This window comes from Paroedura picta, chromosome 6 (assembly GCF_049243985.1).
Source record: "Paroedura picta isolate Pp20150507F chromosome 6, Ppicta_v3.0, whole genome shotgun sequence".
Lineage (NCBI taxonomy): Eukaryota > Metazoa > Chordata > Lepidosauria > Squamata > Gekkonidae > Paroedura > Paroedura picta.
In genome coordinates, this window is record NC_135374.1 from 87441286 (window position 1) to 87467968 (window position 26683).

General features: G+C 41.1%; 1 protein-coding gene across 3 annotated transcripts in view; it reads right to left on the minus strand.

Annotated features, from left to right (window-relative positions):
* The window catches only part of AFF3 (ALF transcription elongation factor 3), a 388206-nt gene that overhangs the window by 17869 nt on the left and 343654 nt on the right, over positions 1-26683 (minus strand). For all 3 annotated transcript variants that reach the window (XM_077343516.1, XM_077343514.1, XM_077343515.1), the window contains exons 10-16: positions 25373-26401; positions 22013-22137; positions 13739-13940; positions 12806-12933; positions 7089-7152; positions 4470-4606; positions 2956-3027 (exon numbers count right to left, since the gene is read on the minus strand). In XM_077343516.1, coding sequence (XP_077199631.1) covers positions 2956-3027; positions 4470-4606; positions 7089-7152; positions 12806-12933; positions 13739-13940; positions 22013-22137; positions 25373-26401 — 1757 coding nt within the window. The remainder of the gene's footprint in view (positions 1-2955; positions 3028-4469; positions 4607-7088; positions 7153-12805; positions 12934-13738; positions 13941-22012; positions 22138-25372; positions 26402-26683) is intronic.

A 26683-nucleotide genomic window follows, 5' to 3' on the forward strand; every position in this document is an offset into this window, starting at 1 on the left:
ATATGAGGACTTAATTAAACTGGTTACTTAAAAATATTAAAGCTATTAACATTAAAATCTTCACAATCTGGGACCCACATATCTGGGGGACCGTTTATCGGCTGATGCTCCCCACAGGGCATTGCACTCTGTGGGTACTAATTTGTTGGTTATTCTTGGCCCATGGGAAGTTTGACTGTCCTCAACCAGGGCCAGGGCCTTTTCGGTCTTGACTGCAACCTGGTAGAACAAACTGCTGGAAGAGCTGAGGGCCCTGCAGGAGCTTTCGCAGTTCCACAGGGTCTGTAAAACAGAGCTCTTCCACTCCACCAGGTCTCTGATTGTGACCAGGGCGCAGAAGATCCTGGGCCACTTCATATTTGAGAACATATTCGAGAACAACTTATACCTGGGACAATTGGCACCCTGGGAATTTGACGCTGAAGAGCTGGTGGGGGGGAGGTTGGACATTTATTTATTATTTTATTCTAGTCGTCAGACTCTGTTGTGACTTTTAATGTTTTATCTTGTTGAGGTTTATTTTTATGTTGTAACCTGTCACATGACAACTTTTTAAAATAGCGGCAGGTAATAAATGGAACAAATAAAAATAAATAAATATAGCAAAAATATCTTTTGATTGTCACTATCTTATGAGAATGGGCAGGGGAGGGTAATAAGATCCTTTAGCTGGAGTAAATGTGGCAGATTTCTGGCAGGGAGACCAGCATTTCTAGGGCTCATTTCAACCTCATCTATAAGCCTGGTGGAACAGCTCTGTTTTACAAGCCCTGCAGAACTGATTAAGGTCCAAGAGGGCTCTGATCTCATTTGGTCCAGCATTCTCCCAGGCTGAAAAGGCCCTGGTCCAGTTGGAAAAAGTCCTGGCCCTGGTCGAGGCCAATTTAATCTCCTTGGGGCCAGGGCTCCTGAGCAAATTTTAGCCTGCAGATCTTAAAGCTTTTTGAAGGACATACAGATAACCTGTAGTCTGGAAAGCTTTCTATCTGTTATATTTTCAGGTTATGAATCACAGAAGGAAGAATACTTATATTTGGTGAGGCCACAGAATGGATGTATGTGGCTCTACTAGGGCTGAAAATTTAACTCATTATTTGTTACACTGCCCACTGCACAATATTTACAATTTGAACCCTTTGGTATTCCTTTGTGTAGAGGGGGTGAATATTTGCCCAATGACATTTCAGTTCTAAGCTTTTGTTGAAAGGAAATATAACATTCAGAAAAGCCAAATTTGGCAGGAGAAGTATGTATGACTACATTAGAGAGACAGATTATATTTAGTATAAAACCTAATTTTAGCAACAGTACAGATTTATTAGGATATACTTCCCTTTAAAATGTTTCTGTGTATTTATATATGAATTAGAATTCAGTGATGTCTGCAAATGGTTTTCTAGGATAATTTATCTGTATGGTACATCTGTATTTTTTTCTCCTCTTGCTCATACAAGGAACAAATCGGAGTTAGAACAGGACAATGGGCCACACTTCCACAAAGCAGGGATCTTTAACTACTTGCTCATATTTCCACAAAGACCTCCTGTGTAACAAAGTGCATCAGCTTGCCCCACTGTATATAGTTCACAAAAAGACAAATAGTGGCAACTTGGTTTCAATATGCCCAGTTGAAAAATGACTTCAACATTTAACAAGCATGACCTGATCTAGTGGTGAGCCACACGGGGTGACTCAGAGCATATAATAAACCATCCCCGTGGCTCAGAATGATATCGTTCCAACCCCTCCTATCTTACTTATTACTGGTGATTCAAGGTAAAAAGTACAACAGATCAGAATGAAGCATGAACTTTTTTAATGGTATCATAAGGCTCAACATTAATAGTGAGCTTGAAGGACACACACCATCTCCACAGCAAATATGCGACAATATATCTCTAGTTTAGGGGACCCCAACGTTATTGAATGTTCAGGCACTTTTGTAATTTGAGAAAAGGCAGTGGGTACCAGAGCAACATGGCTGCCATAGGGTGGAGGGACCAATTACAAAATGTCTGCAACTTGGGGCTGCCATCCTCCAGGTAGGGCCTGGTGCTCTCCTGTTTTTACAACCAATCTTCAAACTACAGAGATCAGTTTCTCTGGGAGAAATGGCTGCTTTGGAGGTTGGTTGGACTCAATGGGCTTGTACAATGCTGCAGGCCTTCCCAACCCCTGCCCTCTCCAGGCTCCACCCTGCAAATCTCCAGTTATTCCTCACCCCAGAGCTGGTAATCCCAGTTCAGTCCAGTAGTAAAACTTCAGCAGGACTCAGCAAGACATCACAGTGAGAGGTGGTATATAAATCAAATGAATGAATCAATGAATGACATTAGGAGATTCCAAGCCATTTATCATGGAGGTAACAGTCTCAAAAGTGGTAATCTCTACAGACACAATTTCTGAGTTTTTTTCTGAAGCACCATTTTCTTGAAAGAAAGCTAGAACAATACAGTGGCTGCAGAATACCATTTGCTTTGTAATTTTAACAAAACCTTATTTTCTTCATTTTACAGTGGGTGTCTTAAATCTAATTAAATTCATCAATCTGGAAAACTCTGTTCAAAGAGGTGCCTAAAGTTATTTCATTAGCAAAATACTAGACTTTAATTTAACAGACGCACACTACATTATGATTTAACCTAAAGTGGTATGTAGAGACGAAATTACTTTGACACTGTTACAGTTAAGGTATATCAGTAATAAAAACAGGAATCAGCAGGCAGCTAAAATTAATTACACGGAAGAACTGTAGCTGTGGTGTGACAGTCAATGTGTATGAGGTGTTTATTTATACAAACAAAATGCAGATTATTTGAAGCCGTAACACACACACACACACACATACACAAATGGAACAGCGGGAGCTAGAACCTTTCAGAGCAGGAAACACTTGCTTTAAGAATTAATTTTCTGAGCAACAGAAATGTTTTGAATAATTACTGATTTACTAACCATAATGCTGCTAACTGTTTTTCTTCTGAAGTAGCATTAGGGCCCGAATGGGTTTTTAGCCTCACAGCATACCTTCAAAAGACCAAGAAAAGGGATAGCAAATCAGTTCGACAAGTGTTAACAGCAAAACATTCTTCTACTAAGTGTCAGTCGAGGACTCAGATCATCACATCTATTCTCCTTTATTATCACATTTATGCTTTCTTCACTCCCCCTTGAGTGCTAACGCTTTCAACACTGCCACTCCAATGTCTGGCTGCCTGCCCAGCATAATTCTAGGGCAATAACGCTTTTAGAAAGCCATTCAGTTAACACGTAGACGGTCTTCTCATGGAAGAGAATAAAAATCATTCATATTTTTGACTTTTCTCTTTCCTTTTATGTTTGCACTGCTTGTTTAGCTAGATTGTGCCCCCCCCCCCCCCAATTCCATCACCAGGCTTTGACCAGGGCAAGAATTTAGTTCTGTTACATTTTTGTTGTTGTGACTGATTTACTTGCATTCCTTTCTCACCTTAATCCTTGCACGTCCTAAGATGTGAAAGTCTGAGAATCCTTATTGTGCATGCACAGCTCACTAAGCTGTGTTTCAAGATACATGGATTACTTACACAGGGAGTATGAAAAGTGAATGGGGAGCAGCTCCAGGGGCATCCTTCTTAAGCCACCACTGATGGACGCGGGTACATGCTTTTTGTTTTTAATTAATGCAAACTACCCAGAGTTCTTATTTGGTAGCTTACAAGCAGGACTTGTGGCGGTCACTTCATTTCCCCTGTATCCCCTTCCCCACACTGTTTCTTCTTTCTGTCTCCCTGGCATCCTCTATTTCTTCTCCTTTCCCCCTTCCCTGCTTCCTTTTCTCCTTTGCATGCACCAACCTTTTCTTACTCCACATTTTTCAGCTTTATTCATTATTATTCATTTCAATTCCTTCTCCTTTCTCCCCAATGGGGAACCAAAGCACCTTATATCATTCTTCTGTCTTCCATCTTAGCTCACAACAATAAACCTGTGAGAAAGATTAGGCTGGGAGAGAGACATAAGGGCCCTAGTTCACCTATGGATGCCAGTCTGTGGGTGGGACCTGGGGATCTCCTGGAATTATAGCTTATCTCCAGACTAAAGAGATCAGTTCCCTTGGGGAAAATGGCTGCTTTGGAGCATTACAGTTCACTGAGATCCCTCCATGCCCCAAATCTCACCTGTTTCTGCTCTGCCCCCAAAGTCACCAGGTATTTCCCAACCAAGAGCTGGCAACCCTAAGTTCACCCAGTGAACTTCCATCTTCCAGATCGTAGTCTGACACTATACTCACTATACCATACTGACTCAGCTTTCCCTCCTTCTCTCCTCCCGGAAGCTTCTCCATAGAAACAGTTTGGCAAAGTAGCAAAAGTTGTATGGTAGCAAGTTGCACAGGTGAGTTACACAGTGGACACTGCTAGGCCTTGCTAGAAGCATAACTACATGGCCATAAGGTCCAATCATCAGCATGTTCCCCAAAATCTTACCTGATGAGTTCAACAGTTTCGGAATACATTGTGAAGGGGGATTTAGATTCCATGGGTCCTTGTTCCATAGCATTTCCGCATTCAATGAATGATAGTGCAGCTTCAGCATAATTAAAGGCTTTGCCAAATTTCTCTACCTGATAGACAAATTGCAGACAAAGAAAAGTAAGCTCAGTAATCACCAAACAGTATTTTAAGAAAAATGTTGTACCTATCTTAGTTGGGTGTATGCAAACATTTTTTATATGAAAGAATTACAGATTCTGAAACACGTCTAGCAATTGCTGTGGGGGGAGACCATACACCAATGAAGAGGGAAGTCCCTTGGCTGTATAGTCCTATTTTGGACCACTTCAGTCTGCTCTCCTTGGCTGATCTCGACCAGGTACTAGCAGCTGTCCAGCTGACTATGTAGAAGAAGATGAGCTGGTTTCTTATATGCCGCTTTTCTCTACCTGAAGGAGTCTCAAAGAGGCTTACATTCACCTTCCCTTTTCTCTCCCCACAACAGACACCCTGTATGGTAGGTGAGGCTGAGAGAGCCCTGATATTACTGTTTGGTCAGAACAGCATTATCAGTGCTGTGGAGAGCCCAAGGTCACCCAGCTGGCTGCATGTGGGGGAGCACAGAATCAAACTGGACTCGCGAGATTAGAAGTCTGCACTCCTAACCACTACACCAAGCTGGCTCTCTAGTCAATGCAGGGAGGACCCGTCAGCTGAATCTCAGGAGCAGGAGGGGAAAAAACCAAGCTGACGATAGCTATTGCTTTAAAAAGCTCTGTAGTATCTAAAGTATGACAGACTCTGTCATACTTTTAAGGCAACAGCCATCATCAGCTTGGTTTTCCCCCCTCCTGCCTATGTGTCCTCTAGACCTGTGTCCCTCATGGCTGGCGAAAGCCAGAGCTGAGGAGATCCAGGTCCCTCTCCAGAAAGTTATCAAATTATCCCTACCTTCAGGGACATTCCCAGAGAAACTAAAGGAGCCTGTCATCAGGCCACTTTTGAAAAGACAAGGGTTGGAATCCTCTGGCTCGGCCATTTACCACCCAGTATCGCATTTGGCGTTCCTAGGTAAGGCGGCCGAATAGATGGTTGTGGATAACTGTAAAGTTTCTTGGAAGATACATCAGCATTTCACCCATTCTAGCCTAGCTTTTGACCTGGCCATGGGGCAGAGACAGCTTTGGTCGCCCTGACAGATGATTTCTGGAGAAAGTGGGATCTAGGCAAGTTGGTGCTGCTGTTTTTACTATATATGATGGCACCACTGGACACGGTATATCATAGGCTTTTAGCCTACCATTTAACCAACAAGGGGATTCAGGACACAGACCTTCAGTGCCTGCAGTCCTTTCTCCATGGTTGGGGACAGAGGGTGGTGTGTGTGTGTGTGTGTGTGTGTGTGGGGGGGATATCCCAGTGGCAGGTCTTAGGAAATTAAAGTTTATTATTAGTTTACTATTAATATATAAATAGTGGCACTTATCAAAGACTGTAATATATTTTATTTATTTATATTTATTTGTTCAATTTACATATCTCCTGGCACACCAGTTCAGGGCAGTGGACAATATATAATCCATAACAAAAATATAAGTTAAACAGTTAATAACATTTTAAAACATTAAAAACACTTAAAACATTGTCTTTGACTAGCAGCAGCATAATTGCAGATGTTATTTCTTACAGACTCTGTACCAGTAGGTCTTATTCCACATTAAGATGTTTCTGCGGGTATGCTATCTATCCCGGGGGGGGGAGTAGATGTTATAGAATCACTGGCCCCAACCAAACGCTTGGTGGAAGAGCTCCATTTTGCAGGCCCTGAGGAATTTCACCAGTTCCACCAGGGCCTGGATTTCCTCTGGGAACTCATTCTACCAAGCGGGAGCCAGGCCTGAAAATATTTTTAACCTTGCATATTGGTACACTAGCAGAGATCTGACAGAGTGCAAGATTTTGAGATCTCTCTGGCTACTTGAGTAAAAATACGGCAACGGCAAAAAGCTGTGGTTACATCTGGTCTGTGCTCTCAGCAGCTGCACTAAGTCTTGTCAGAGAGACAGACAGACAGACAGAACGAACGAACGAGCACCACAATCTTGGCCAAAAGATTTTCGGAGGGCATGGATACATTTCCTAGCTCTTCCTGAAGATGAATTTATGCAAACTTTAAGTAAACTTTTCACCAATAGTACAAGTCACAGCCTTCATTATTTTTCATCAAAATATATTCTAAAATCACTCTGGGATTAAAATGTAGCATATTTTTCAAACTAAATAAATGTAGGTGTAGCAAATAAGCAGTAGATTGTGGTGAAATAGAAAACTGTGGGGACGCTGTCGTGGAGGAGGAAAGGTGGTGCCTGGAGTATTACATTGGTTTGGGGATACACAGACAAACATTTGAGCTGATTATTTATTCTAACAGCTAATTATACCAACTGTAGCTTCCTCCCAAGCAATGGACTAGGTTTTTAAAAAAATGTTCCTTTAAACAATAGTGATCATCATTTATAAAGAATTTAGAATTACAATTAGCTAAATTTACCCAACGGATGAATGGCATTATACAAATCTGAAATTATTTATCTGAAACTTGTATCTGCTCACCATTGCATCTGCCTTATGCTTCTTCCTTTTAGCTTCCTGCATAAAGTAATCTATGTTGGGTGGCCTAGAAGAGAAAACAAGCAAGTATTTGAATCAGTCGGATGTGTGTAAGGCTTTTTAACTGGGTAACGTATTGAAAGATAGTCCTTAGTGGTTTGTGTTCAAAAGAAACAAATACAGGCAGTTAACATCCACCTAACAAACTCCCAAATTTTGAGTGAGGATCAGAAACTAATATATACAGTGCAATCTTAAACAAAGCTGCATCCTTCTATGTCTTTAGTGAGTGTAAAGTTGTTGGAATTTTATATGTCTTTAGTGAGCGTAAAATTGTTGGAATTTTATATTTCTTTAGTGAGCGTAAAATTGTTGGAAGATATGCAGTGTGCATGATTGAACAAAATACAAAGAATATCCTGCATGGGGCATTGGAGGAGATTTGAAGTTAGCATATTTAGATTAGGAACTTCCTGAAGTTTTTCAGATAATCTCCTCTGTGTCCTCATTGGCTAAACTGGTGACTTCCTTTGAGTACACTTCCTCCCTGCTTGCCTCCCAAACAGACAGAATGTTAGAGAGATTTAGACTGCAGGACTCCCTCTCCTCTCGCTTTCTATACTAAGTTGTTTCTCTTCATAATAAAACAGTTCCTGTAAGCATCCCGCTGCTCGGCTCCTCTTTGCATATTGAAACTCTGCCAACAAAACCTAAGTCATACTGTTTAGAAGTGTGCTGTAACAGAGTGATCCTAAACAGATTGACTCAAAATCTTACTTAATTCAGTGGGGCTTACTCCCAAGAAAGTATTATTAGGATTACAATGTATTTTGAGGATACAATAAACAAATTTAACTTCTTTCAAAAAGAAGTAAATAGCATTCTTACCACTGACTTTAAGGTCGGAAAATACACTCATGGTTTTCTGAAGTGGAGTACCTGTCTCAGTAGAGTTGCAGGTAACAAGCATACTGTACTGTTAAGTATGTTGATGGGAAACAATCCTTCCTCTACTTTTTTCTGTATGATTCATTAGAGCATTGACGATGCCTGCTAGGAGACTGTGGAAGTGCTGACTAGAGATAGGCAGACTGTCCATCTCTTCTGCAGTATAATTAGCAAAAAGCCTTTTGGAAAAGCAGTCACTACATTAATAAGCAAAGCAGGTTAAACCAGTTCCGCGAAGTCAGGGGTATTCAATCTGTTTAGGATCGCAAATGCTGGCAGGGGCTCATGGGAATTATAGTCCATGGACATCTGGAGGGCCGCAGCTTGACTACCACTGCTAAGTAATAGGTCATGCCAGAGTAATAAGTCACAGGTTCAGATTTTGAGTCCCCAAAAATCTTTCAATATTAAGAAACAACAGTTTAAAGCCCCCCAAAACACATTAAGACATCAATTTTAAATAAATTATTTCTACTATGGATTTTTAAAATATTCAATCTCAACTGCATATAGCTTTTAAAGAATAAATGTTAAATCAGACAATAAAAAGTATATTCCCTCCTCCCTTTATATAGTATAATTAAGATCTGGAGGGGGGATGGTATAATCATGATTGCTTCTAATTAATATGATAAATGTAAGGTAAGACTACAAATGCTGAATGATCTCTCCACTAAACACCCTAAAATTCTGTATTCACTTTAACATGGGCAATCTCAGCACAATGTCTGAGGTTAATCGAGGCTGAAATTATCGAAGAATTTACTGCCTATCCATAAAGAAGTACTTTTAGCTGTATTGCCACCCATTTCTCGAAAACCTTGTTCCGCTAGCAAGAAATAAACCATTCCTACAACTTGTTATATTACACAGGCACGTGTATGTGGATAATGGCAGCTCTGTTGAAATCAGTTCTTTCTAATTGGACTTGTTCTAGAATTTCCACACTACTGAATGCAATTTACTAAAGATTATGCAGATTAATGGAATAGAAATGTAAATTCATTCCATTAAAAAATTTAGATACATGAATGTATTTCTTTAAATAAAAATACTAGTCTGTAAGCAAATAAATCTACCCTGAAAAAGTATAGTATTTATTGGCTATGTTTTAGCTTAAATTCCAATATAAAAGTTTTAATTGTTAACTTCACTCAAACTATTTTCATGTAACTGGCATATTTCATTTCAGAAAGCTGTTGTTTTTGTCTCAATTTATACAGACTGTCTGCTTTTTATTATCTCACTGGGCTCTACCATTTATGAGAATTCATTTTTTAAAAAGCTAATAAAAGTTCAATAAACACCACAGACAAACTTGTCGACAATAAATGTGGAGAAATGCATATCCAGAGAAATTTTTATTAAAGCGTTGGCAAAATAAAATAAAACTATTCACAGTATTAAAGCATGAAGCTGATTTTTCTACTGATCCAGGCTCTGCCCCTGTATTTGTCAGCTCTCAGAGGGGCCCTCATCAGTTGCTGGTGGCTGTTCACATATGACTCCACTATCACAGATTAATCAGGGCAATCAGAACTTTCATATTACCCGGGGTTAACTCAAAGACGATGCTCTTCAACAGTGACAGTGCTTCTAATCAGCTGCAAGCTATTAAGTGTTGAATAAACATAACGAGAGAGCTAGTGATATACACGGATGTGTGAATGGAAACAATTCATTTTCTGCAAAGATGTCCACCAGGCCAGACTGAGATGTTAAAACTGTCCAGGAACAAGCTGGGTGCATGGCAGATCATATGTTTGGATTGGGTCTGGGAAGCAACCGGTAGTGGCTGTCAGTTGCCTTGCTGCATAGCCCCTGTAGTGCAGCTAGTACCACTGGTGTTTGGCTCCTGGTTCTGGTTGTCAGTAATGCTCCTTCCCCTGGGGGGCAGTCCTCTGGGAATTTTGCTGATAAATTAGAGTTATGTCACCCTGACTATCAGGATGGTATACCTCTCCCCCCACCCACCAAATTTTATTTATTCCAGTGCAATACTAAGCAGACTTGTACTCTTCAGGACCCATAGGAATCAATGGGCTTAGAAGGGTGCAACTCTGCTGAGGATTGCATAATATATCATACCTACATAGCTTGAGACCCAACAAACCAAATATGCTGTAGCCCAGTGGTCCCCAACCTTTTTATTACCAGGAACCGGTCAACGCTTGACAATCTTACTGAGGCCTGGAGGGGGGGTAGTCTTTTGCTGAGGGACGTTGCCGCCGCCTGAGCCCCTTCTCTGCTTGCTTTTCCCACCAGCACCCCTGACTTCCCGCTGCCCGCTGGGGGGTGCTGCCAGCAGCAGCTGCGCAGTGCCATGTCGAGGGGGAGCCCCAGCCATGACGGCCACTGGAGAGCACCAAAGGTGAGCTGGTGGCAGAATAGCAAGGCAGCCCCCGAGACAGCAGGCGGGGAGGAGGACGAGAAGTAGCCGTGGCCTGGTACCGAATGATCCACGGACCGGTACTGGTCACTGGACCGGGGGTTGGGGACCACTGCTGTAACCTTAATAAAGCTGTAACCTACCCAGTGCTTAATAACAAGCCATTTGCTGTTGAACTGCATTTAGTTTGGTTGGTCACTAGCTGTCTAGGCCTGCTACAAATTATAACATAAAATAAAGAATTGTGAGCAATCAGCTGTCATCCTGTTCCCTTCATAGACGGACTATTTTCTACATTTAATATTTCTATAAGTACTCTTACTCTCTCATTGAATTGCAAAAATAGGTTTCAGTACACCATTACATACAGCATAATTGTTCATAGAGCTTTAAAAAATAAAAATATAGCTTATTTCACCCAGCCTTCATGAGGCCTCGGCATAGCCACATGAAGATTCAACCATACCCTTCAAACAGTGCTGTACAACAAAGAGATTTACAGTCCAATCTGTTTAACAGAGCCATTAATAATATTAAATGTCGTATTTTAGTTAATTAAGCAGTCACTACTTTCTTTTATTGGTGTCGTGACTGTCATGTAAACAGTTGACTTATTCATCTATGAATTAACAAGATGGTCATTTGACAACTCCCTTAAATGGGAAGAATGAAGGATAAAAAGGAATATAATTATTACTGATCATCGTGGTTTTGTACATTTATTGATATATTGTTTATGAGGTGATTTTGTAAAATGGAAGATGGTTTGAATAGATTCGGGATTTTGATATCCAGTGTTTCTTTTTGTTTACAGCTGTGGTACCCAGGCCTCCTCGAATTCTCATTCCTTTTTCTTTTGTTGTTAAATGAAACATGAAAAAGACCCCAAAAGGAGATTTACAGCCTTATCTGAACCATGTCAGCTTGGGAAGCAAACCCTATTGATTTGAGGGAAGACTGACACATTCATAACAGTGACATCAGTATTTTTAAATTTATTAGCAAATGGTTGCTTTTGTACTGGCCATACATCTTTCAACAGCTAATAATGTGTCACTCCAAATATTAATTTGTTGGCCCCCATTACAATCACACAGGACCACCACAAACTGGCCAGGCTGTAATATGAGTTTATTGTGTGGAAAGGAAGGGAGGGAGCGAGCAAGCAGTTGGTTGTGCATTGTTCTGGCAGTATTCCTCCAACCTAGCATACAAACAACTGCCTGAGCCTGTCCCTCTTGCCAGCTTTGAGGCAGGACTCTGGCAACTTGGTAGCCAACAAAGTTGGTTGCTTGGGCCAGGCAGTTTATGTAGCTCTTCAGAGCTCCTGCGGGCAGGCGTGTTCACTAGTTGAGCAGGAAGAGGCTCAGGGCTGATTGCAGCCAATTCACCAGTTGTCGCTATTTCAAAAAGGCAGCTTGGTGACTGCCTTCCTGTACCTGGTCATCACGTGCTCAATCAAGCTGAAAACTTCCACGTTCCCACCCCAGTAGGGCATGGCTACCCAAGTCCGGCCAAAGCACATGGTGATTTTCATACTCCATGTCCCTTCCCCAAGCCTCCTCGTGCTTCAGTAGTGAACCTGCCTGCCTGCAGTAGCTCTGGAAAGCTCCCATTGATGCCCAGCTAGTATTGACAAGAGGGAGCTTGATCTGCTGGTAATTGACTATCAAGCTGCCATAGTCTTGTCATGGAGCTGGCAAGGGGGGACAGGCTATGGTGGTCATTTGCATGCTGTGTGTGGGTGGTGCCATCAGTGCATGCTTTCCTTGTGGCACGCTTGCCACTGCCTTTTTGATCACTTGTTCAGCGGATTCTCCTAAGGGTATGCATCATTAAAAACCTTTCACCGTGCATGCACACACTCACTGATCCCCCCCTCCCAGCAATCCAAGGCTATCAATAAACTCATTTCAATAGATTAATCTTGCTAGTTTTTTTTTTAAACCCAAACCCTAAAGACTTGAGGAAAAGTGGAGCTTGGACATTGGTGGAGGAGGATGGCAGAAGGTGCTGAGTGGGATGAATGACCTCAATGTGAGCAGTGAAGTGATCTTTGAAAGGTGGGAAAGGGAGGCCAGAAATCTGTGGTAACCTGTATGTTTTTGAATTACCTTCAAATTGGCAATGAAGCAAGGGGAAACATGCCACAAAACCACTCACAGAAAACCGAGGGAAACAGAGACCAGAAAGTGACATGAGTGCTAAAGGGAGGATAACCAATTCAGAACCTAAAAGAAAACCTGACAGATATACATGGTGAAAGCAAGGTAAAATATGAAACCAAGAATAAAACCCAATGGACATGCACAGTGAAAGTGAGGAGAAAATACCCATGCATTAGGCCTAAATTAGTATTGCTCAAGTACTAATCTGTACTCACCCATTGTTACAGCTGAGCTTTGATCTTCTGCAGTCTTTGTGTGTACTGAGTGTAGGAGACCAGAGTTCTTTTCGGTACTGTGCCTTGTTGTACAGCAGACCATGTTCTGAACTGATATGCATTGCTTTCTGGGCCATCAATAAAGGAGAGTGTTAGAACCAAGCCAGCAGAAGCAACCAATACAAATGGTAGTTTTCTATCTAAATGTGTTGTCCATATTATCATTTTCATTCATAGGGATAATCTCATAAATAAATTGTAATCTGGAAGGATTGCTACTGTCATATAGTAGGCAAAAATAGTTTAGGTTGCAATCCGAAAAACACTTTCCTGGGAGTAAGCCCCCCTGAATAAAATGGGACTCACTTCTAAGTAGATCTGTTTAGGACTACTCCCCATATGAGTTTTAGCTCAAATGATAGTTCTGAAGAAAAGAGCATCATTCTTGTTTTTAAATATTCCATATAGGTGCCAGAGAAAAGGCTTTCTTTCCTGAGCATGAGAGAAGGGGGAAATTCTTTTCTGACATGGTGGCATTCTCCTGCTTTTTCTACGAAAAGTACTTGTTTAATCATTTCAATATATTTGCCATCTCATTAATCAAGGGCATGTTTTAATAGAATAACGCAACATTAATTGGTTAATCGTTGCAGCTGTAATGAGATCTGATACAAGAACATGGCAGATTGATTGCTTTCCTTGAATGGCTAATCTGTATTTTAAAATTTCCCCATATTTAAATAATGGCTTGGTTCAAAGGAAAACTACTGATATGGAAAGACAAGAAAAATCATTGGACACATGTGCACAATCTTTTTGCACACAGATTACAGGCTCTAAACATTGATACATGATTTGTCAGTTTCAAGGGAGTTCCATGTGTACAAAACACTGCAGCTGTTTTTACTTTTCAAATGCTGGGTTCAAACTTACACTGAAATCTCCAGGATGTAGGTGGGGTTGGATTTCACTCTTGTGTTTTTTGCTTGAGGATAGGGAAGATAATAGGTGGCCACCATTCAGTCTGTTAGCAGATGTTAAATCATCGCTGGAAAATTTGTGTTTTGATACATCAGGGAGGGGCGAGATGGGTGACTGAAGTATTTTCTCATTTTTATTCACTGGTATTGCCAAGCTGCAGGTGGAAATTACAATAATGGAGGGTCACAAAGGCCAGCTCTGAGAAAATAAATACTACAACCTGAATTTTATATCATTATCAGTTTCAACTTACAGGCAGGATGAACCATGTTGGCTATTTTTTTCCACCAGAAACAATGCATGAGGCCTGAGGTGTGTTTTCAAATCTTGATTTTTTTTTTTTTACCTTTCCCCCCTGGGCATACTGTAATGCTATGGTTAATATCTACCCAAGCACTTATAATAAAAAGGGATAAATGGGGAGTTGCTCACTATCATTTTAAAAGCCAGTTGGAAAATACAGATAAAGCTCTTAATAGTAAATTTAGATTATGGAGCTCTACTTTACCTTTATAGGTGACATTTTATAAGCCACAGTAATAAAACTGCATGTGAACTAAAACTGAAATAAGCTTGCAAGTGGCTGGAGTCTCTGAACTTGGTGACCAGGCTTTCAGTGAGCTGTTAGGTTAATTGGATGCAGGTCCAGAGGAGAAAGAGATACACACTCGCATAGATGACAAAGAGCAAACAGAGCAAAGAAAAACAGAGAAGTCCGAACTGATGTTCTACAGCAGGGGTAGTCAACCTGTGGTCCTCCAGATGATCCCATGAACATCTGGAGGACCACAGGTTGACTACCCCTGTTCTACAATAACAAGGTTCATTATTACTTATCACTCCTATCACAAAGTTCAGCAGTTAAAATTCTTATCTAACAAAGCCATTGTAGAGGGAAAAGAGGTAGGTCAGACCTAGACCTCTGATCCAGTACAACCTCATCTACACGGCAAACTTATGCACCGTTGAGCCCATTGGTTTGGATCCTAAACCTTGCTTTTATTGTGATGTGATGGACTAGTCCTCCATCGTGGAGTGCATGCCTCTGTAGCCTCTTTTAATGTACTGAAAAGCACCTAACACCAGAGGAAAGGGCTGTGCAACAGAGGACTATTTATGTGACTGATGAAGAGGGCTGCACGTGGAAACAGGGCTGGGGACCTAAGCCACTGATTCCAATAGGCTTAGTCTGGAGTAATTCTTATAGGATTTCACCATTGGTTGCAGAACCTGGTATCAAAGCTTGTGACACAAAGGGATCCTGAGCCACTATAACCAATGTAGGCAGCCACTGTTTCTGCTTCACGGACCCCTGCAAGTTAGCTATGCCGGGAAAAAGCAAACAAGTTCCGTTGGCACTTCTCCCACCACTGACTGCATCAGAATTTAAAACAGCATATATTTCCCCCTGCTATTTTGCCCACACATGAAATGTTGTTAAAGCACAAATAAGCACTAATGCACTTCAGTCTGGCGTTCACTTCATTCTTCATTCTTAAGTATTCTTCCAAACTACTATGGACACGGCGCTCTGCCTCTGACAAGGAGTGTATTGTGTGGCCTATTGAGTGAGTGAATTTTCATTCATAAAGAACCAGTGCCTATTTGCACCCGTTTTCCTGATGACAAACTGGTGTGATGAGAAACAGAGAGATATGGAGGAAACCGCAGCCTGCAAGGGGGAATAGAGGAGGGAATGTGCCATGTGGCAGCCCATTTTCAATCCTTAGGGTTGCCCACCTCCAGGTGATGGCTGGAAAACTCCTGGGATTACAACTGATCTCCCGGTGGCAGAGACGACTTCATGGAGAAAATGGATACTGTGCAAGGTAGACTCTATGGCAGGCTTTCTCAACAGGGGTTTCATTAATGGGTTTTCTTGATGGCCCTGGAAGAGTTTCCCAAATGGGTGGGAATTAATTTTTAATGTATTTTTTTAAACTTGTAAAAACATATATTGGGTGATATGACCATATATGCTCACGTTGACTCGCCCCTCCTTCCAAAATTGTCAATGATGGGTCTGGAAGGGGTGGGAAGGGGAGGGGCCTTAGGTGGGTGGGTACTCAACTATACTTCTCAACCATATTCAGCATGATTGTGCTACTTCTGGGGTTTTTTGAAGCCTGAAGAATGTTTGAGAGGTAAAAAAGTTGAGAAAGGATGCTCTGTGGCATTATACCCCACTGAAATCCCTCCCTTCCCCAAATCCTCCCCTCCTCAAGCTATACTCTCCTCCTCAAGCTAAACCCTCCTCAAGCTATACCCCCTCTAGGTTTTTGAACCTAGAGCTGGCAACCCTACCAATCTTCCAAACCACTGCAGGGAGGATTGGGAATGTAACATTAACAGAACTCACATCCCAGTTTAGAACAGGGTTGGTAGGCTGGGCCTGGCAACTGGTGGGAAGTTCAGGCAAAGGACATGAAGGAAAAGGAAATTAAAAGGAAATTAAACAATGCCTTTAGAATAAATCTTCACCCTGAATTAGAAGAAAGGTCTACAAACTGGCCAACCATGATATAATTGTTACATCTATTTGTGAAGGGTTCAAACAGAACCTTCTGGTAACATTTCATTTCTGCATACAACTGTTCCATCATCCTGTATTGCTCTTGGGTCCCGCTTGTTTGTCCTCCCTCTGTCATCTTCCTTCCTTCACCCCCACCTACATTTAGAATGCAATCTCCTTAAGGTTGAGTATTGTTAGTGCTTATGTTATGCCACAATATACCATATACACTGACGGCAATTTTATATTATATCCAAGTTCAGCAGCATTGTGCAGATCAAGACAATCTGCAAAATCAGGCCATACAAGGATATGCTAGATGCTCCTACAAACTGGATAAACCCTCAGGATTACAGAAAATTTTAAAAAGTAATAAATAAAGACAAAAATAAAAATGGTAGTTATGTGTTAAGCTCCCCTAAAAGTAAAAAGTAATGCATGGTCCAAGGGAAAATTCACTTTAGATCATTGTTTGCTTTTAGCTTCTTTAGCCACAAAATACATGAGTCTCGGAACAAAAAAACCATTAGTTGCATTCATGGATCTGAAAAATGCCTTTGACTCAGTCCCAAGGGAGGCCCTTTGGGAAAAACTGAAGCATCTTAATATTGACCCACGCTTACTATTTCTACTCAGGAAACTCCATACTGGCACTGCATGTCAAGTTAAATATTCTGCTCAGGGCCACTTAACTGCCAAAGTGCCTGTTACGAAAGGAGTGAAACAAGGCTGTGTTCTTGCCCCACATCTTTTTAATTTGTATTTGTCTGACTTGGTCCAGAAATTTGATCAGATCAATGGGCACCCTCCAAAGGCTGGCTCCCGTGCAATACCCCTGTTATTATATGCAGATGACACAGCCATTCTCTCGTACTCAAGAGTTGGTCTTATAAGATTTCTTAAGGGTTTTTTACTCATATCGTCAGCACAACTCTTTACCGATCAATTTCTCGAAATCTAAAAATCTAGTTATTTCTAAGAGTTGGACTCTAAGGAAATGAATGTTGGGTAGCAAGATGATTGACCAAGTAAAAAATTTTAGTTGCTTAGGCATTCAATTATAACTTTAAATGGTCTATCCACCGGGACCGGTCTTTGAATTTAGCTAAGTGTTCCTCAGCTCAAATTAAACGTTTTTATTTTTTGGAAGGCAACCAATTTGTCCCAGCGGCCATAAGAATCTTTAATGCTAAAACTTTATCCCAGTTGTTTTATGGTATTCCAATATGGGCAAAGGCTTTCAATAGGAAGATAGAAGGGATTCAGGGAACCTTCTTTCGCCAAATTCTTGGTGCTCCCATGTGTGTACCCTATTGTGTGCTGTGTGCTGAGCTTGGCCAACATTTTTTAGAAACCAAGGCTTGGCTGATAATTTTTAAATTTTGGCTTAAAATACTTTTCAGAGTGGAGTCGCATAGCTTACTCTTTTACTTAAAGATGGACCCACAATGCAGCTCATTGTTTTTCAGCATTGAAGCTAAAATTGTAGAACTAGGATTTTCAACAGACTTTTTCCTTATGTTTAATGAGTCTGAAATTTTTACATTTTTGAAACAAAGATTAGTGGCGGCCGAACAGTCCAAAATGTTTCCAGCACAACCCTATGTATGTTCTCCTGCTGCTCTGGGGATTCGATTAAATCGAGGGGAAATTGTTAATTATTTTTATAATCTTACTAGTCCAGCCCTTCGTAGAGTTTTCATGCTGGCAAGAATGAGTTGTCTTCCCTCAAGCGTCCTTGCAGGAAGATACCAGCATGTCCCAAGGAGGGAAAGATTGTGTCCGTGTTCTGTGAACTGTCCCGATTCAACCTCACATATTATTTTAGATAGTGAACTTCATGTGAGTCTTCGTAGAAAACTTCTGGATCCTCAACTTTGTCCCAGAGGTCTAGTAAATGATGAAGCTACACTCCAGTTTCTGCTTAATGATCTTTCTGCAGAGACTACATTGTGTGTAGCTGAATTTTTAATGGCCGTTTATCAAGGTAGAATTAAGATGTTTTAATCAGTTGATTTTACTGTATTTTAGTCTATAATATTAGTTTATTTTACTCTATTATAATTTTACCCTGCTTGGCTGTACTTGCCTCTTATTGTTATGCCAAATAAAGGTTTATATATATAAAGTAATGCATGGGATGAAGGGTCTCCAAGCCTTGTCCTTTCACTGGTCCTCCCCAGGTGTGGAATTGTGATGACAGAGGAGGCAGAAAGAGCCATTTCATTCACTTTCCCCATTACATCCATCTACTGATCTATGAGCTCCACAGTTCCAAAAATAAATTTTCCCAGGGTGAGAACAGACTTCAAGAGGAAGGGGAACATAGGAAGGATCAGTGACTGGTGGCTCTGGATCCAATCTATTGTTTATACTGGATGTTTCAATATTGCATAAGTTTAGCAGTGCGTGTTTCTTGGACTCAGTAATTCTCTATTTTTTCATTAGAGAATTCATTTTAGAAGGATTCTGCTGTGCAGAGTAGAATGCCTGTTGCAGTGACTCTTCATATTAGGATTTTCCTTCAAAGAAGAGGTCCCGCTACATCCAGCCTCTTTTTCTCAGTATATTACGGACAATATTTCCCCGCAGAAATGCACGTCTCCTTCCTAATTATCATATCTATTGAGACAGACTGTGGAATAAGGGCTGTGAAAGGCTCACAACTAGCTACTTGCTAGTACCCATGAGATCCCTAGTGAAAGAAAACATATATGTCTTTTCTTATGGCCATAACATTTGTAGCTTTTTCTTAAATTTATAATAATTTCAGTATTAAAATTTTACAATGTGTTTTATTAGAGGTTGAGCATCTCCCTGATGTACTCCTACTGTCACTCATGAAGTCTCCAAACAATGTCATAAACAAGAAGCTGAACACTCCATCTCTAACACTTTTGTTTTTTCTTTCTACTTCAGTATTCAGGTCTCTACACAGATTGACTGGGTTCCCCAAGTCCCTGTACAACCCTGTTGGGATGGTGAGATTAATATCTCAAGACATACTACTGAAGCTGTAATCTTCTAGGTACTAGCATATCTTTATGATATCATTATTATATATGCTGCCTGTTAAACTTCTACTGGACCAGCTGTTAATGCAGAACACAGCAACCAGGCAAGCAACATGTATTTGTAATTTTAAAAAATCTGCCTTAGATATATCTGCTTCAGGTCTTGTTAGCAGAACCTGCAGATATAGGAGAAGCAAAGACCAGATTCACATTTTTGCTGCCCTCTAGCTGCGTTAAGGGGAGGGAAAGCAGCCTGATTTCAACAAATTTTGAAAGCTGAGCATGGTTGGTAGTTGTAAGGGAGATCTTCAAGGAAGGCAATGGCAACTCATCTCTGCTTCTCACTTGTTTTGAAAGTCCCTTGCTTGAGTTCCCAATAAGTAAGCTGTGACTTGATGGTGCTTCACACAGAGTTAGAATTGAATTAAGACTACCATCAATGGAGTCGGTAAGTTTGATCTGAGCCCCTGAACAGCTTTTGGAAACAATCTAATCATACCACTCTAAGAACACTTTCCTGGGAGTAATCCCCATTGAATAAAATAATAATAATAATAAGTTGGTTCTTATATGCCACTTTTCTCTACCCAAAGGAGTTTCAAAGCAGCTTACAGTCGCCTTCCCTTTCCTCTCCCCACAACAGACACCCTGTGAGGTGGGTGAGGCTGAGAGAGCCCTGATATCACTGCTCAGTCAGAACAGTTTTATCAGTGTTGTCGCAAGCCCAAGGTCACCCAGCTGGCTGCATGTGGGGGAGTGCAGAATCAAACCTGGCATGCCAGATTAGAAGTCCGCACTCCTAACTACTACACCAAACTGGCTCATGGTTTCTTCCATGTAGACCATGGATTGCTTGTTAAGAGTCAGAGCAGATTTTATGAATAAAACATGAAGAATTTATAATAATTTCAATATTATGAATAAAACTGCTGGAAGAAACCTCTATGTGATGACTTAGCTCCAATGCAGCTGTGAAATATAGCACTGGTCATCATGTTCTTTTGGAAGTTGGCACAAAGAGTGTCAATGACAGCATCAGCTATTACCCCAAAATAGATGTGCTGGACGAGGTCTTCTGTACACCAGGCACCAGGAATAATGTAATGTTCAGCTCAGTGTATTATGACAGATGCAGGGGTAAGCCACCCTGCAGAGTATGTTTCCAACAGTTACCAACTATTTGATGTTCAGTATGAAGGCCAATTCGTAAGTTCAGTCAGCATCATGACCACTGCTTTAAGCTGACTTTACTTATTCAAAGCACTAGATGACATTTCTATAACATTTCAATAAGTTTACCTGCAAAACAACATAACATCTAAAAAGAGAAACCAGCAGCATAAAGCAATAACAATAAAAGGAAGGGGAGTATTTGACCTGGAGTATTTGACAAAATGAAACTTCAAGCAAACAGGGACTCTGGGGGAGTAGAGGGAGGGAAGATATTGCAACTAAAGTTATTATTTCATTTTTCCTTTTCTATCTATATAAAAATAAAAATTTATATTAAAAAAAGGAAGGGGATTTCTGCACCCGTTAAATGTAGTATCATGCCAGTTGAATGTAGGCATTATATTCCAGCCCCTTCACATGATGTCGCCCACATCCAGCATCTGGACAGGTGACAGATCGTTACATCCTCCATTTAAAAGTGCTTCTTTGGGAATTGCATAAAGTGGATTCACCACCCTAAAAAGCGCTAGTGACCGGAGGGCAACTGGCAGGCAACCAGCAGAAGGAAGGTATGGAGGCTCAAGCGCACTAGAGTTGTTTGATCATCCCGCCCTTGCACCCGACTCCCTCTCCTGGGGACGGGAATTTCATTTTTAAAATGGCGATGTGCCTGGAGCAACAAATAGGCGGGCATGCGTGTAGGCGATGCCAGAAATAAAAGACCTTGAATGGAGACAGATGCAGCAGGGCATGGAGAGAAGGCAGTGGTCGCCCCCTGAGAGGTGAATAAAGACAAATAAGGATTTGTTTGTGGCACAAAGCTCTTGAAAGTGGTGTACAAAAGCACTGTGAATCTATGTTTCTATGCATAGGCATTGCAATGGATAAGTATGAATTTTAAAAAAATTAGCAGGCATCATGGGACCTGTAAACTGCTTCAGAATATGGAGGAAGGTGATTGATTGCCTGGATTGATTGACAGCCAGAAGCACAATGGCTCTCTTCCGCCTTTTCTAGCAGCAGATGAGGAGGGAAAGATGTGTGAAAAGATGGCAGACAAAGGCAAGACAAGAAAAAAGGTGAGGAGGGCCTGGGAGGCACGATATTATTTCACGCTTTGCTGTTTATTTCACGCTTTCCGGGTGTGACGCTATTTTAGCTAATGTGCGGAAATTCCCTAAATGACCAACCATCTAGCAGACAAAAGTAAAACCAATTAAACCGCTGTGATGATAAACCAATAGGCAAAAGTTTTACATTTCCCAGATTGAGTCTTGGTGATAGAAGAGGGTAAAAATTAAAATAGTTTTAACATAATTATTGGTGTTATCATTATTTACATTTACAATGCTAAGATTTTTCAGCTGTTTCATATAACAAAGCACTAAACTAGTACATAAAATCAGGTAATAGTTACAAGTGGTAAATACTTTATTGTATTAATTAAAAGATATGCATTCCTTTAGAGACCAAATTTCTGTTATATGCTCTTAATGCATAATTTTATCCAATACTGAATATATATACCTGTTTTTTATCATATTGCAATGATTTGCTGTTGAGATTTGCTGGGCTGAGGAAAATAAATAGGAAGAACATTCTTCTTCTGTATGAATCTTCTTGCTCTCCCTTGTCTCATCCTCATTTTCAGACTAATGGAAAGAAAAAAACAACCCCCTCATCATATAATGAATTTTATAGGTAATAATAACATCAGTGAATATTGCAGTGCTTGTATTGTACTTGCAATTTATAGAAGAAAAAGAAGAGCTGGTCCTTATATCCACTTTGCTCTACCCGAAGGAGTCTCAAAACGGTGTACATTCATTCACTTTCCCTTCCTCTCCCCACAACAGACACCCTGTGAGGTGGGTGAGGCTGAGAGAGCCCTGATATTACTGCTCGGTCAGAACAGTTTTATCAGTGCTGTGGCGAGACCAAGGTCACCCAGCTGGCTGCATATAGGGGAGCGCAGAATCAAAACCGGCTTGCCAGATTAGAAGCCTGCACTCCTAATGACTAAACCAAGCTACACATTCATTTCATATATAGTGTATAATGCTAACATATTACTCAGGTGATACCAAGTGCCTCAGAGATCTAAATATAATTCTAAAACAAACAAACATCTGTACATATTGCACAGAAATTTAGAGAAACATAACTTTCATTAAAAAAAATGCATAACAGACCCTCTGTATACTCAGTAGGAGTCTTGAACAATTTTGATTCATCTAACATTTGTAGACTGTAATGGTCTAGCTAGGCTTCTTGTCAAGTAACTAGATTGCCCTGAACTAGATGGTGCAGGCTACCCCAATCTTGTCAGGTCTTGGAAGATAAGCAGGTTTGACCCTGGTTAGTACTCGGATGGGAGACCATAGAGCAGGTTGGCCAAATTGTGGCTCTCCAGATGTCCATAGACTACAATTCCAATGAGCCCCTGTCAGCATCTGCCAGCATCATGGGAAATGTAGTCCATGAACATCTGTAGAGCCACAGTTTGGCCACCCCTGCTACAGAGGATATCAAGAGTTGCTAAGTGGAGACTGGCAACAATAAACCAGCTCTGAAGTCTTTTGCCTTGAAAACCTGCAGAGGTCACCATAAGTTGGCTGCCACTTGATGGCACTTTCTACCCCCACTTACTGGATCCAAATGTGTCCTTCTGTATCTTGTGCTTGACCATGAGAAAAGTAACATGAAATCCAAAAGGCTATTCAGATTGTGCAGATGTGTTGCATAGCCTCTTGCCACAAGTAGAAGCACTGGAGCTGCTATAGCTCTACATGAATGCTTTCAAAAATGTTTGTGGAACAACACCACTGTTATCTTACTTATTTAGTGCATATCTGAACGGCCTTTGCATCAAACATGTGCCCCCAAGGTACTCAGTCATTATTAAAAAGTAGGCAAAATACCCTATAATATACGAGAAAATATTTCAGCAAAGCAGTCATAAAACTCTTGCAGCACCAAAGTAACTCAAAGTCCATCCAGAAATGAAAGTCTCTAAGACAGTATGGAAGGCTTTCAAAGGAGGGACATCTCTTAACTCCTGTTGGAAGACGTTTGTCAGTGGTCCTGGCCAGTTGAATGTCAGTCAGAGCTACAGTTATTTCCCTTCTATGTTTGATTCTTGGCTCTAATCAAGAAAGCAGAGTTTGCTGGGTCTATTCAAGCCCAGAACTCCCTTGCTCACTGATGCAACAATATAGTGGTACATCCCTTCATATTACATTTTGCTTCTCTCTCACAGTCATTGAAATGCCATCAGGATTCTGCCAATAAGATATGTCATCGTGGGAGATAGGTCTATCCATTTCAAATATTTAATTTTTTTTAAATTTTACAAATAATAGTGATGCCTTATGGATGGGAGATTGGAATAAGTCTTTCCTTGAGATGTTTATTTGGTTTCACAGGTTACCAAATATCTATAAAGAAGCATCAATGTTAAAGAAATTATAGACTGTATAAAGAACCCACCTGTCATCCATGTTAGGTGATAAAAGTTCTGCTGTGTAAAACTCACATGTTGTCATACTAAAGCATAACCTACAGGTTTGCTGAAAATTTCTACACGGAAGTGACTTGGTAAGGTACGAAGTGGCCTTTATTAAAACTTTGGTGAAACAAGTATTCTGTATTTACAGTCAAACTAGAAATTAATAGAATAGGACCACCAAATCATTATTATTATCATTAATAACAATATTTCTTACCTGCCACTCTTGGCATACCAGCTCATGGCAGGTTACAATACAAAAACTCCAATAACAATAACCCCAAAAAACCCCCCCATTAAAACCACGGAATTTCCAGGTTAGGGACAAGGGCAGGCCCGCATATAGCGAGTTACAGAAGTCTATTCTGGAGGTGACCGTCACATGGATCACCATAGCCAGGTGCTCAGAGAACAGATAGGGCGCTAGTAGCCTTGACGGACAAAGGTGGAAAAATGCCTGGCGAGCTACTTTCTTGACCTGTGCCTCCATGATCAGTGAGGCATTCAAGGTCGCTCCGAAGTTCCTGGCTTGGAGCACAGTGATCAATTGCACCCCAGCCAATACGGGCAAACACACTTCCTGTTCTGCCCCCCTCTTACCTCCGTCTTGGAGGGGTTGAGTTTCAGGCGACTCTGCTTAAGGCATCCAGCCACAGCTTCCAAATATACTTCCAACTGTCTAATTGTATTGGTAGCTGTAAAACTGTTGAAGCTAAGCTGGAGTGCATCTAACACAAGTGCATCTGGTCACTGGAAGCCCCATCGGATAGAGGAATTCAGTTTTTTTTTAACAGATGTGTCAATGTTATACTGCCCAGAAATTCATAGTATTACAGCATCTTTTGAATGCTTTCAAAATCCTTAGTGATCTTTTCCACCAATTTCTAAAATATATCAAATACAAGAAACTTTTGACAGATTGCATATACATCTTAGATCAGTGGTTCTCAAACTAGGGGTCGGAACCCATTTGGGGGTCAAACGAGCCTTTCACAGGGGTCGAGGCAGGGTAAGCAGCTACGCTGGGGGGGTACCATCCACACAACAGCCTTGCGGGGTAGATCGAGTTAGAGCATTTGTCTGTCTGGAGCAGCGGAAAAGAGTGAGATTGGCATGGCGGGATAAGAGGCAGAACTGAACTGAGAAACCCCGGGGAAAACCCAATTTATACACAATCATGAACACTGGATCTCCATGCTATTGGTCAGTTTTAGTGAAAGAACACTTGCGTAATTTTATGGTCGGGGGTCTCAACAGCATGAGGAACTGTATTAAAAGGTCGTGGCATTAGGAAAGTTGAGAACCACTGCCTTAGATGCTACTTAACATTTCCATTTGGCTTGTTTAAATAATAAAAATAAAAATCCCTGAAACCCTACCTTGCGTTTCCTTTTAGATTTTGGGATGACTTTTTCCGCCGGAACATCCATTACAGTGCTCCGTTGCATACTGATGACTTCTTTCACTCCAGTGTTTATTACCAGTGGCTCCTCAGGTAAGTGTTGCGGAATTCTGGACAAAAGAGTCAGATCAATTTTGACCCAAAGTGCTTTTATTTCCTCTGTGTCCTTCAGGGGAGACAGGAGCTCATTCCTCCCAAAAGGGACCAAAGTGTAAAACTGCTCTTCCAGCTCCTTCGCTATATCGTTCTGTGTCCTGGTATTAACCGAACCAGCACTGCCACTGCTGCCATTTCCCTTGCAGGCGATATTACTCTCAGCGTCCTTTGATTTCTGGTCACTCCCAGATGAAGCCGAGGTCACCGCTTGAGGCTTATGTAAAAGATATTCCTCTTGTTCAGACTGAGAATCTGAATCTGAGGAAGCGGAAGAGTCCGTCTCAACAAATTCCTTGGATTTGGGCGCTGTTTTACCCAACCCCCTGGTCCGTTTCTTTTCACAGGCAGAGACACACCGTGCTTCCTTTCTGTGCTCAACTCTGCTGTTGCAGGGCCTGCTTTTAGGTTCCTCAGAAATAGCGTTGTTCAAAAATACTTGACTCAAATCAAAATCATCCGCTGTATGGCTGTTTAAGCTGTCACCACCAGAGATCCTCTCTGTCCTTTTGGGTTGTTTTTTACAGCCTGTCCTCTTCTGAGGACCACCATCAACTGAAATTGCAGCAGCAGGGGGCGATTTTTGTTTCCCCCCTTTATGTCCTGGAGCCTTATTAGCGGTTCTAGCCCTCAATTCCTCTTTGTTGGGATTCTTCACTTCTTTATCACGAAGATCTGTTTGACAAACGGCAGGCACATTTTCACAGTCCTGCCCGTCGTCTTTTACTTTGTTGTAATATTGAAAGTTCTCCAGTCCATGGTTATCATTTTGATTCAAAAGAGGTGCTTTGTGAGGATTAACCTTATTTAGCCATTTATCCAACTGCCACTTGTTTGAAGACGGCTGTTCAGGCTAGAAAACAAGATTTTATAAAGTACTAGCTTACAGAGGTTTTACAGGGCTGCTGTTCTCTTTAAGGATTGGAGGCACTTATGACCGTAGAACAAGCGATTTTAAAAATGTATGCCTGCTCAATCATTAACATACAGTGACAGGAAAAAATTCTCCAGAGAACAGCCAGTGTATTGTGGTCAAAACAACATGAAGAAAAATGTGGAACTCAGAATACACCATTATACACAAAGAGGCAACTCCCAAAAGAGTTCCTGTGTTCATGCTGGGGACTTAAAAAGA